At 42.3% G+C, this 13,722-nt stretch overlaps 1 protein-coding gene across 1 annotated transcript in view; it reads left to right on the top strand.

The window, feature by feature from the left end:
• Positions 1-5,426, top strand: part of FMO4 (flavin containing dimethylaniline monoxygenase 4) — a 34,095-nt gene extending 28,669 nt beyond the window's left edge. The window contains 2 exon segments of the mRNA XM_030875497.3: positions 3,397-3,751; positions 3,753-5,426. Coding sequence (XP_030731357.1) covers positions 3,397-3,751; positions 3,753-3,824 — 427 coding nt within the window. The 3' untranslated portion in view covers positions 3,825-5,426.
• The last annotated feature ends 8,296 nt before the right edge of the window (positions 5,427-13,722 follow it).

The raw sequence follows: 13,722 nt of genomic DNA, 5'->3' as shown, positions 1-13,722 counted from the left end.
GAGCCCACGTGCCACAACTACTGAAGCCTGCGCGCCTAGGGCCTGTGCTCTGCAACAAGAGAAACCACTGCAATAAGAAGCCCGCACAGCACAATGAAGAGTAGCCCCCACTCACCGTTAACTAGAGAAAGCCCGTGCGCAGCAACGAAGACCCAATGGAGCCAAAAATTAATTAATTAATTGATTAATTTTTTTTTAATGTCAAGATAATGGGAGGAGCAGCTTCTGCTGACCAAGAGGCAGCAGACAAATTTCCAAGACACCATTAAGAGAAGGATACCTGCTTGAACAGGTGTTTAATGCAAACAAAAGTGCCCTATTCTAGAGGGGAAAAAAAGGCCACAAAGGACATTTATTAGTAAAGAAGAGAACTAAGCACCAGAATTTAAGGCAGGAAGGCGTAGGCTAACTCTACTGTTGTGTGTAAATGCAGTCAGGTTTATGATTAGGACTGCCTTATCTATAAAGCTGCTAACCTCAAGCCTTGAATGGAAAAGATAAATACCAGCTGCCAGTCTTTTGGGTGTACAACAAGAAGGCCTGGACAATGAGAACCCTTTTTCTGGATTGGTTCCTTCCATGCCTTGTCCCTAAAATCAGGAAGTTCCTTGCCAGTAAGGGACTGTCTTTTAAAGTTCTTTTGATATTGGATAATGCCCCTGGCCACCCAGAACCCATGATTTCAACACAAAGCGCTGAAGTGCTCTATGGAAGGAATTGTTAGTGCTATGGAAGAAAACAGAACATCGGGAAAGTCTGGAAGGATTACACCATTGAAGATGCCATTGTTGTTATAGGAAAAGCCGTGAAAGCCATCAAGTCTGAAACAATAAACTCCTGCTGGAGAAGACTGTGTCCAGATCTTGCGCGTGACTTCACAGGATTTATGACAGAGCCAATTAAGAAAACCATGAAAGAGATTGTAGATATGGCAAAAAAAATAAAAATAAAAAGCAGGGGGTGAAGGGTTTCAAGATAAAGATCTTGGAGAAATTCAGGAGCTAAGAGAGAGGGCTTCGCCGGTGGCACAGTGGTTAAGAATCCACCACCAATGCAGGGGACACTGGTTCGAGCCCTGGTCCAGGAAGGTCCCACATGCTGCAGAGCAACTAAACCCGTCTGCCAGAACTACTGAGCCTCCGCTCTAGAGCTCACGAGCCACAACTACTGAGCCCACGTGCCACAACTACTGAAGCCCGCATACCTAGAGCCCGTGCTCCACAACAAGAGAAGCCACCGTAATGAGAAGCCTACACACCGCAATGAAGAGTAGCCCCCGCTCGCCGCAACTAGAGGAAGACCCAACACAGGCAAAAAAAAAAAAAAGCTTAACAGAGGGAATTCCCTGGCCATCCAATGGTTAGGACTCTGTGCTTCCACTGCAGAGGGCAAGGGTTCGATCCCTGGTCTGGGAACTAAGATCCTGCATGTCACGCACAGCGCGGCCACACACACACACACACACACACACACACACACACACACACACACAAAAGAGCTAATAGAAACCATACCAGAGGAATTAACAGAAGACAACTTGATGGAGATGAGTGCTTCTGAACCAGTGCAAGATGATGAGGAAGAAGACATAGAAGAAGCAGTGCCAGAAAACAAAGTGACATCAGACAATCTGGCAGAAGGGCTCCAATTATTTAAGACTGATTTTGACTTATTTTATAACATGGACCCTTCTATGATACAGGCACTGAAACCAAAGCAAATGATGGAAGAAGAATTGGTACCTTATAGAAACATTTTTAGAGAAATGAAAAAGCAAAAAAGTCAGACAGAAATTACAGTGTGTTTCCATAAAGTCACACTACATGTACCTGCCTCTTCAGCCTCCCCTTCATCTCCTCCACCTCTTCTGCCTCTGCCACCCCCAAGACAGCAGGACCAAGCTTCCTCTTCCTCTGCCTCCTCAGCCCACTCAATGTGGAGATGACGATGAAGACCTTTATGATGACCCACTTCCCCTTAATGAATAGTAAATAATCATCATGCCCTTACTGTCAATAGATTTATCTGTTGTGTTTGTGCGTCTGTCTTCATGTGAAAATCTAAAAACTGCACGGCAAGAATTGTATGAGAAGTTTTTGTGTCATCATCGTCATCGTTGCTTAAGTATCTGTCATGTAGAACATCGTGTGTAAGACTTGTACTGAAAGTGGATAGCCCATCCTTACATAGGTATAAAGTGAGTGATATTTACAGTAATATAAAATTAATAATGTGTTAGTTTTCTTACTATTTTCTAACTTTGCTTTCAAAGAATTACATTACTGTACAGTATGCCTCTTTCTCTCATATTTGGAGAAACTGTCTATCAGCCTATCATCACAGGTAAGTGGGTTTTTTTAATGTAACAATGTTTCCAATACTGTACTATGAATATGACTGTAATGCTGTATACCATAAAAATTTTATAATGATTCATTCATTAGTATATAGGCTAGGGTTCCATGAAATAATCACATTGCTGCTGCTTTTTCATTATCAATGTATGATTCATTATACTTGTAAATAAATATGAATTTCTTTTTCACATTATCTTTTCATTTTTGATGAAAATGAAAATGATGTCTAGTGTTTGGGATACAAACAACATCTACAGTATTTTGTATCATATAAGACAATATTGATATAGTTACCAATTGACAATTCATCTTATAAACAGATGACATAAACTCATGGTATTGATGAGTACAGTACAGTACTGTAAATATATTTTCTCTTCCTTATGATTTTCTTAATAACATTTTCTTTTCTCTAGCTTACTCACTCTATTATAAGAATACAGTGTAGAATCATACAACATACAAAGTATGTGTTAATCTACTGTTTATGCTGTCAGTATGGCCTCCAGTTAACTACTAATAATTTATTAGTAGTTAAGTTTGAGGGGAATCAAAAGTTTCATGTGGATTTTCAACTACATGGTGGGTTGGTGCCCCTAACTCTCTCGTTGTTCAAGGGTCAACTGTACTTATATCTGTATCATGTTCAGTACTGCTACGCCAATTACGGTCCTCTCAACTCACAATTAACATCAATAAAAATAATTTAGGTAGCTATATATGTGATGCTTTCTTATCATGTTTATTTATTCAACAAATAAGATATTTTAACTGATCTGATTTTATCCTCCTATCAAATTCAAGAACCTAAAACATTATTTAAATCTCCTCTTCCAATTGCCTCCTTCTACCATCTCCTTTAACAAAATTAATTATGCTCACAAATACCCTATGCAAATAAACTCCTCTTATTTTTTTCTCTTCAACACAGAAAAACATTCCTGACATGGTTTGACTCCAATAGAAAGAAACAAAATGGTGGGAGGTGGGGTAACTCATAACTTGAAAATCAAAAGTGATCCATCTTCTTTCCTATCAGGGGTTTGATGAAAGATACCAGTGGAGACAAACTTGACTACATTTCCTACATGGATGAACTTGCTGCCTGCATAGGCACGAAGCCCAATGTCCCACTTCTGTTCCTCAAGGATCCCAGACTAGCTTGGGAAGTTTTCTTTGGACCATGTACTCCTTACCAGTATCGCCTAATGGGCCCTGGAAAATGGGATGGAGCCAGAAATGCCATCCTGACCCAGTGGGACAGGACACTGAAACCCTTAAAAACTCGAATAGTTCCTGATTCCTCCAAGCCTGCCTCCATGTCACGTTATTTGAAAGCTTGGGGGGCACCTATCCTGCTCGCCTCCCTTCTACTGATCTGTAAATCTTCACTTTTTTATGAAATTGGTGCCAGAAAAACTATGGGACAGAATTTCTCCTTACTTAATAAGTATTTGGCGAGGATAAATCTGCTTGGTTATGAGGGTTGTACCAAGTCATATTAATTCTATTCCCAAATATCTTGTGTTTTTCACTTCTCTTCTCCATCATAACTGTTATCATCCAAGGTTAGGTCTAATCATCTCTTATCTGAATTATTGTACTATCTTTCTCTCTAGTCTCAGTATCCCCTTTTTTTTGCCTCCTACCTAAGCAATTATTCTAAAATAAAAAATATTGTCATTGTTTCTATCAAGATCCTGGCAGGAATAAGATAGAACTCAAATTAGGTAATTTAATATAAAGATTATGTCAAGTGGTTTGGGCAGAGTGTAGGGAAATCATAAGTAGAATGAAATTCTGCCACACTAGTAACAATGAGGTGCTTCTACCGTCCGTAGGCCTAATGAGGAAAGGGGAGAAAACAATTATGAATGAGAGAGAGAGAGATTATGTACAGAGGGCCGCCTCTCAAGAACTATGACCTCCAGCTGACCAATGAAGGCAGTCCATGGTGACTCCAAAAGTACTAGGGAAATTAATTGCCGAATCATAGGCTCTTCCATCCCGCTGCCCGTGCTCCCCAGTGGCCTAACCCAACCAAAATTTAGAGGGCAAGGTTACCGACTATTGTGGATTTAATTGCACCCCCACACACACCAAAAGATATATTCAAGTCGTAACCCCTGGTACCTGTGAATGTGACCTTACTTGGAAGTAGGATCTTTGCAAATGTATATAAGTTAAGATGAGATCATACTGAAGTAGGGTGAGCTAGATCCACTATAAAAAGAGGATCCTTATAAAAAGAGGATAAGACACACAGAGACACAGTCACAGTGGAGAATGCCACGTGAAGACAGGCAGAGATTGGAGTGATGCATCTAAGGATCGCCAAGCAAGCAAACACTGGAAGGTAAGAGAGAGGCACAGATCAGATTCTCCCTCAAAAGCTCCAGAGGGAGCAACCCTGCCAACAATTCCGGACTCCTAGCCTCCAGAACTGTGAAAGAATAAGCCACCCACTCTGTGGTACTTTGCTATGGCAATCCTAGGTTACCAATACACCAACTGACGTGTTAGGAGGTGAGCCTCCTAAGCCACAGAGCAAAGCAAAGATGATGGGGAGTGTATAGGAAAGGGCAACCAGAAAGGATCCAGAGCAGACACGTTGCTTTCCAATGTAAAAATCCTTCAAAGTTTGTCCCTTGATTAGAGATAATAAATTCCTTAGCCTGGAAGAGGAGACTCTTCATGACCTGAGTCCCTTTGCCTAGGTCACCAGAATCCTGTCCTGCAGCTACCCCTCCACTTCAAACCCTGCCATCTAGTACTACCAGACTACGGACTGTGCTGTACCCCCTCACTTTGGCACAAGCTGTTGCCTCTTCCAGCCCCTCGAATCCATACCTGACTGTCTTTCTAGAGAGAGCTTGATCTTCACCCTCTGTGAAGCCTTCCCTGATTCCCCAAAGCAGAGTTGACTGACCCTTCGTAATGATTGTGCCTCATGTACTACTCTGTCATTGTTCTGTTCTTGCTATAGTATAATTTTCTTTTTCTGTCTGTCTCCTAATGAATGGTGAGTTCTTGAGAGGAACCATGTTCAGCTAAAACACTGCCTGATAAAAAGACTGCAAAATAAATATTTGATGACTGAACAGTGACCTCACTGGCTGACGTTCCTTGTCTCTCCTCTTCTACCCACATTCTTTTCTTCTGCCAACTTGATAAATTACCTCAGATTACCTCAGCTCTGCAAATGAACAATGACAGTCCACCAACACCTATTTCACAGACAGTCTTTGTGGCAATCAGAGTAAATACAACTAACTAATCCATAACTGGGAGCCAGGTGTACTGGTTCAAAGTGCTAACTCTAGTATTCAACCTGGATTATAATCCCAGCTCTTCCATTAGCTGTAAGGCCTTGGCCGAACTACTTAGCCTCTCTGAGCCTCAAGTCCTCAGCTGGAAAATGAGGAGAAAAGAATAGTATCACCTACCTCAAAAGTAAACATTAAGTTTACTTAACAATATAGTGTGTTACTTACACAGTAAATTACCTATTAACAGCTGAGGAGTCTGAAGACATTTTTAATTCTCTGAATTAAAGGATTTGAAAATGATTGCCTGTTGCCTAATCAGAGAGTATGGCCTTTGCTCTCTGTGGATTGTCTGGTAGCACTTTCCAACTACCATTACTCTTTTGTCCTTGTGCCCCACCCCCACCCAAACCCTGAGGTGTGCTGCCACCACCATCGCTGCCACTATCACCGCACCACCCTCAAGCTTCTCAGATGGACCTTCCAGGATGCAGTAAGCAAATAATAGCAAAGGAAGAATTATTCTCAATCATCAAGAGTGGACCTCCTGTCAGAAGAACCTAGGGGCAAGACGGGAATAAAGACACAGACCTACTAAAGCATGGACTTGAGGATATGGGGAGGGGGGAAGGGTAAACTGGGACAAAGTGAGAGAGTGGCATGGACATATATACACTACCAAACGTAAAATAGATAGCTAGTAGGGAGCAGCCTCATAGCACAGGGAGATCAGCTCGGTGCTTTGTGTCCACCTAGAGGGGTGGGATAGGGAGGGTGGGAGGGAGGGAGACACAAGAGGGAAGAGATATGGGAACATATGTATATGTATAACTGATTCACTTTGTTATACAGCAGAAACTGACACATCACTGTAAAGCAATTATACTCTAATGAAGATGTTAAAAAATAATAATAATAATAAAAAGAGTGGACCTCCTGATATAACTTGTTGATGTGTCTCTAGGTTTTTATTGGCAACAACCCCAGTCAGAGAAGCACCTAATTCCAAATCTTCAAAACAAGCTAAAGCTGTCCAACAGGAGCAGTGTTGCTGGAGGATGGAGGAAACAGTGCCCACCAAACTGAGAAGGCATCTTGAGACTGAAAAATATGGCAGGTGGCTCCGTATAATCAATGGATCAGTTTATTATGGGGTAACTTACTCACAGGGTGGGATCTGAATCAGGCAGACAACGATCCGGAAGCATTCACAGCTGCACTCCATACCACCAAGGGGCCTTTGGAACAATTTTACAGTTAACCTAGGGTTTAGGGGGGTACGTGCTTAGATAAGGGACATGCATTCCTAAGCTAAGATTTATGAACAGGCTAACTAGTCTCATGAGCACCAGAATATGTCAGGGAAGGTTTTCCTTATTGTTTGGGGACTAACGGAGCATAGAGGCCACCTGGTCCTAGTGATTATTAAACAATATCTATTAACTACAAAGCCCTTGACAACAGAGAAGTGATTCACTGCACAGTACAGTCCTGGGTAGGGTCAGTGAAAGGACAGGAGAAATTGTAAGGGCCCAAGATGACACCAGTTCTGGCTAACAGCCATACACGTATCATACTTAAGCTATCTATACCCAAGTTCTTGAAGGAGAAAACAAAACTTAGATGTCTTTATTACCTCATTATTTTTAGTGTTGCTATCTTTTTCCATGTAGTGATCTTTAGATGAGAAATCAAAGACTCACAGAAGTTAAGTAATTTGCCCTGATTCACACAGCAAGTAGAGGCAGAACAGGGATTTGAACCCACATAGAGGTAACACTAAAGCCCAGGCTGCCTCGCTACTTGCCTTGGGAAGCAACTCCTCTATTTGCCTCTTGCCACCTCAGTTTGCTTGTCGACGAAGCCCAAAGCTGGACACCTCCTCCTTCAGGAAGCCTTTGTCTTCCTGCTGTTTTCCTTCCTCTACACCTTGAATATACTTCTAAACATTGTCCCAGTTCTCAAAGAACAAGTGATACCAGGAAAAGGCTACTGCATAGGAATCATTTTAACTGGGAATCATATTTTCATGGTAAATAGTTGGGGAAATATCAGGTTTTATCAAGATATCAACTTGAGGGGCTTCTCTGGTGGCACAGTGGTTGGGAATCGCCTGCCAATGCAGGGGACACAGGTTCAATCCCTGGTCCGGGAACATCCCACATACCGCAGAGCAACTTAACCTGTGTGCCACAACTACTGAGCCTGTACTCTAGAGTCCATGAGCCACAACTACTGAGTCCGTGTGCCACAACTACTGAAGTCCCCGTGCCTACAGCCCATGCTCCACAACAAGAGAAGCCACCGCAATGAGAAGCCCGCGCACCGCAACGAAGAGTAGCCCGCTCTCGCCGCAACTAGAGAAAGCCTGCGCGCAGCAACGAAGACCCGACGTAGCCAAAAATAAATAAATAAATTTATAAAAAAGAAAAATATGTCAACTTGAGAAATGAAACAGATTATGAAAATGTTTGCTTTGTCTCTTATTGAACCAAATTTTAATTATAATTGCAACTCTGTACGAATGGGAATTACCTCATTATCTGAAAATTCACATAACAGCAAATAAAACATCCTCCACCTCATACATTCTCACAACAGTGTACATGGAATTTAATTTCAGGAATCCTCAAATCCTGATAGTGGAGATACTGGGATCTGCTTTAAGAAACTCAGCCCAGCTCTAGTCTGACCATTCCCGATCAAGTATTTCTGATCAGATCTCACACACAGGGAAGGAACGACCAATCAAGTGACTGACCTGTTGTGCTGCAGTTCAATGGGAGAGGTTGGAAAATCCAGCTAGGGCTCGGACTTGGGCCTTTAAAATGGTCATGGTTGCAGCTGATGCTGAAACAGTCTCCCTCAGAAGGGGCGGCGAGGAGTCTCTCCTCGGTTGAGAGTGAAACACAGGTCCCAAGGATGATTCATAATCCTATAACATTTATAAATATTATTATTGGGCTTCCGGGAAGATGGCGGAAGAGGGCTTCCGGGAAGATGGCGGAAGGGTAAGACGCGGAGATCATCTTCATCCCCACAGATACACCAGAAATACATCTACACGTGGAACAACTCCTACAGAACACCTACTGAACGCTGGCAGAAGCCCTCAGACCTCCCAAAAGGCAAGAAACTCCCCATGTACCTGAGTAGGGCAAAAGAAAAAAGAATAAACAGAGACAAAAGGATAGGGACGGGACCTGCACCAGCGGGAGGGAGCTGTGAAGGAGGAAAGCTTTCCACGCACTAGGAAGCCCCTTCGCAGGCGGAGACTGCGGGTGGCGGAGGGGGAAAGCTTCGGAGCCGTGGAGGAGAGCACAGCAACAGGGGTGCGGAGGGCAAAGACGAGAGATTCCCACACACAGGATCACGGCCGACCGGCACTCACCAGCCCAAGAGGCTTGTCTGCTCACCCGCCAGGGCGGGCGGGGCCTGGAGTTGAGGCTCGGGCTTCAGTCGGAGCGCCGGGAGAGGACTGGCGTTGGCGGCGTGAACACAGCCTGCAGGGCGTTAGTGCACCGCGGCTAGCCGGGAGGGAGTCCGGGGAAAAGTCTGGACCTGCCGAAGAGGCAAGAGACTTTTTCTTCCCTCTTTGTTTCCTGGTGCACGAGGAGAGGGGATTAAGAGCGCTGCTTAAAGGAGCTCCAGAGACGGGCGCGAGTCGCGGCTAAAAGCGCAGACTCCAGAGACAGGCATGAGACGCTAAGGCTGCTGCTGCCGCCACCAAGAAGCCTGTGTGCGAGCACAGGTCACTATCCACACCCCCCTTCCGGGGAGCCTGTGCAGCCCGCCACTGCCAGGGTCCTGTGATCCACGGGCAACTCCCCAGGGAGAACGCACGGTGCGCCTCAAGCTGGTGCAATGTCACGCCGGCCGCCGCAGGCGCACCCCGCACTCCATGCCCCTCCCTCCCCCTGGCCTGAGTGAGCCAGAGCCCCCGAATCAGCGGCTTCTTTAACCCCGTCCTGTCTGAGCGAAGAACAGACGCCCTCTGGCGACTTACACGCAGAGGCGGGGCCAAATCCAAAGCTGAGCCCCTGGGAGCTGTGAGAACAAAGAAGAGAAAGGGAGATCTCTCCCAGCAGCCTCAGAAGCAGCGGATTAAAGCTCCACAATCAACTTGATGCACCCTGCATCTGTGGAATACATGAATAGACAAAAAATCATCCCAAATTGAGGTGGTGGACTTTGAGAGCAAGATATATGATTTTTTCCCCCTTTTCCTCTTTTTGTGAGTGTGTATGTATATGCTTCTGTGTGAGATTTTGTCTGTATAGCTTTGCTTCCACCATTTGTCCTAGGGTTCTATCCATCCATTTTTTGTTGTTGTTTTTTTGTTTTCTTGTTTTTTTAATTTTTTTCTTTTCTCTTAATAATTATTTTTTATTTTAATAACTTTATTATATTTTATCTTACTTTATTTTATTTTACTTTATCTTCTTTCTTTCTTTTTTCCTTCCTTCCTTCCTCCTTCCCTGTCTCCCTCCCTCCCTCCCTCCTTTCTTTCTTTCTTTCTTTCTACTTCTAATAATTCTTTCTTTCTACTTTTTCTCCCTTTTATTCTGAGCCGTGTGCATGAAAGGCTCTTGGTGCTGCAGCCAGGAGTCAGTGCTGTGCCTCTGACTTGGGAGAGCCAACTTCAGGACACTGGTCCACAAGACACCTCCCAGCTGCACATAATATCAAATGGCGAAAATCTCCCAGAGATCTCCATCTCAACACCAGCACCCAGCTTCACTCAACGACCAGCAAGCTACAGTGCTGGACACCCTATGCCAAACAACTAGCAAGACAGGAACACAACCCCACCCATTAGCAGAGAGGCTGCCTAAAATCATGATAAGTCCACAGACACCCCAAAACACACCACCAGACGTGGACCTGCCCACCAGAAAGACAAGATCCAGCCTCATCCACCAGAACACAGGCACTAGTCCCCTCCACCAGGAAGCCTACACAACCCACTGAACCAACCTTAGCCACTGAGGAAAGACACCAAAAACAACGGGAACTACGAACCTGCAGCCTACAAAAAGGAGACCCCAAACACAGTAAGATAAGCAAAATGAGAAGACAGAAAAACACACAGCAGATGAAGGAGCAAGATAAAAACCCACCACACCTAACAAATGAAGAGGAAATAGGCAGTCTACCTGAAAAAGAATTCAGAATAATGATGGTAAAGATGATCCAAAATCTTGGAAATAGAATAGACAAAATGTAAGAAACATTTAACAAGGACCTAGAAGAACTAAAGAGGAAACAAGCAATGATGAACAACACAATAAATGAAATTAAAAATACTCTAGAAGGGATCAATAGCAGAATAACAGAGGCAGAAGAGCGGATAAGTGACCTGGAATATAAAATAGTGGAAATAACTACTGTAGTGCAGAATAAAGAAAAAAGAATGAAAAGAACTGAAGACAGTCTCAGAAACCTCTGGGACAACAATAAATGCACCAACATTCGAATTATAGGGGTTCGAGAAAAAGAAAGGGACTGAGAAAATATTTGAAGAGATTATAGTTGAAAACTTCCCTAATATGGGAAAGGAAATAGTTAATCAAGTCCAGGAAGCACAGAGAGTCCCATACAGGATAAATCCAAGGAGAAATACGCCAAGACACATATTAATCAAACTATCAAAAATTAAATACAAAGAAAACATATTAAAAGCAGCAAGGGAAAAACAACAAATAACACACAAGGGAATCCCCATAACGTTAACAGCTGATCTTTCAGCAGAAACTCTGCAAGGCAGAAGGGACTGGCAGGACATATTTAAAGTGATGAAGGAGAAAAACCTGCCACCAAGATTACTCTACCCAGCAAGGATTTCATTCAGATTTGATGGAGAAATTAAAACCTTTACAGACAAGCAAAAGCTGAGAGAGTTCAGCACCACCAAACCAGCTTTACAACAAATGCTAAAGGAACTTCTCTAGGCAAGAAACACAAGAGAAGGAAAAGACCTACAATAACTAACCCAAAACAATTAAGAAAATGGGAATAGGAACATACATATCGATAATTACCTTAAATGTAAATGGACTAAATGCTCCCACCAAAAGACACAGATGGGCTAAATGGATACAAAAACAAGACCCATATATTTGCTGTCTGCAAGAGACCCACTTCAGAGCTACAGACACATACAGACTGAAAGTAAGGGGATGGAAAATGATATTTCATGCAAATGAAAACCAAAAGAAAGCTGGAGTAGCAATTCTCATATCAGACAAAATAGACTTTAAAATAAAGACTATTAGAAGAGACAAAGAAGGACACTACATAATGATCAAGGGATCAATCCAAGAAGAAGATATAAAATTGTAAATATTTATGCACCCAACATAGGAGCACCTCAATACATAAGGCAAATACTAACAGCCGTAAAAGGGGAAATCGACAGTAACACATTCATAGTAGGGGACTTTAACACCCCACGTTCACCAATGGACAGATCATCCAAAATGAAAATAAATAAGGAAACACAAGATTTAAATGATACATTAAACAAGATGGACTTAATTGATATTTATAGGACATTCCATCCAAAAACAACAGAATACACATTTTTCTCAAGTGCTCATGGAAAAATCTTGAGGATAGATCATATCTTGGGTCACAAATATAGCCTTGGTAAATTTAAGAAAATTGAAATTGTATCAGGTATCTTTTCTGACCACAACGCTATGAGACTAGATATCAATTACAGGAAAAAATCTGTAAAAAATACAAACACATGGAGGCTAAACAATACGCTACTTAATAACGAAGTGATCACTGAAGAAATCAAAGAGGAAATTTAAAAATACCTAGAAACAGATGACAATGGAGACATGACGACCCAAAACCTATGGTATGCAGCAAAAGCAGTTCTAAGAGGGAAGTTTATAGCAATACAATCCTACCTTAAGAAACAGGAAACATCTCGAATAAACAACCTAACCTCTCACCTAAAGCAATTAGAGAAAGAACAAGAAAACCCCAAAGTTAGCAGAAGGAAAGAAATCATAAAAATCAGATCAGAAATAAATGAAAAAGAAATGAATAAAAGAATAAAATATCTAGGAATAAAGCTACCTAAGCTATATTCCTAGATATATATATATATATATATATATATATATATATATATATATAGTGTCTGAGTCCTAGTAGGTGATTAGTGCATACATCACCTTCCCCTTCTCCCAAGGGGATGCTGGCAAATGTCTAAAGAAAATGTAGTGATTGTAGATTCTCACAGTATAAACACCCCCACCATGGTGATTTCAACCCATCAACCTGGACACAACTGAAACACCTGTTCATCAGGGGAGATGCCCTGTTCCCCAGGTTAGGTCAAGTCTCCTATTATTTTTTCTTATAGTATTGTGTGCCTTTGCTTCAGAACCCTTCTCACAATTTGTAATTACACATTTATAACCATTAGTTAATTAACCTTTATCATATCCATTAGAGTGTAAGTGCCAGAAAGACAGAGACCATATCTGTTTTGGCCTCCATTATTTCCCCAGCATCTAGCTCAAATCTGGTACAAAATAAGGGTTCAATAAATACATGTTGAATTAATCAAGCAACCAAACAACTGAAGATGGATAGGAGGATGGATGGATAGATGGATGGATGGAACTGAATTTTTGTCCCTCATCTAAATTGTACATAGTTACTTCCCCTCTAATTGGTGCTCAGCCCTCCTCTGAATGCTTTTGCACAAAGTTGCTCAAATCAGTCCTCTCCAGAAGTAAAGTATTTTCTGATGGTTAGAGAGCCGCAGTACAGTGGCAAACTTCTTGAATGGTAGTCATCTGACTACCTGACACCTCTGTAATTGAGACAGTTCTCCAGAGTCCACTTTGGAACTTGAGTCCACATCCAATTTCCTTCTCTTCTGCATATGTTTCTATAAAAAGAAAAAATTAATAGATAGAAACCTCAATTAAGTAGAGTTGGGAAACCAGGAAGGGGAGCTCTCTTGTCCTTAGCAGAGCCCAACAGGAAGAAGAAAGACTCCTCTTCTTTCCTGGTAAGGACTCAGTCAATGAAAAGCCATGGACTCTTTTTTTACTATCGCCGTCCCATCTTCC

The sequence above is a fragment of the Globicephala melas genome, chromosome 1, assembly GCF_963455315.2.
Source record: "Globicephala melas chromosome 1, mGloMel1.2, whole genome shotgun sequence".
Lineage (NCBI taxonomy): Eukaryota > Metazoa > Chordata > Mammalia > Artiodactyla > Delphinidae > Globicephala > Globicephala melas.
The sequence above is the reverse complement of the archived record's forward strand: the minus strand, read 5'-3'. Positions and strand labels throughout refer to the sequence as shown.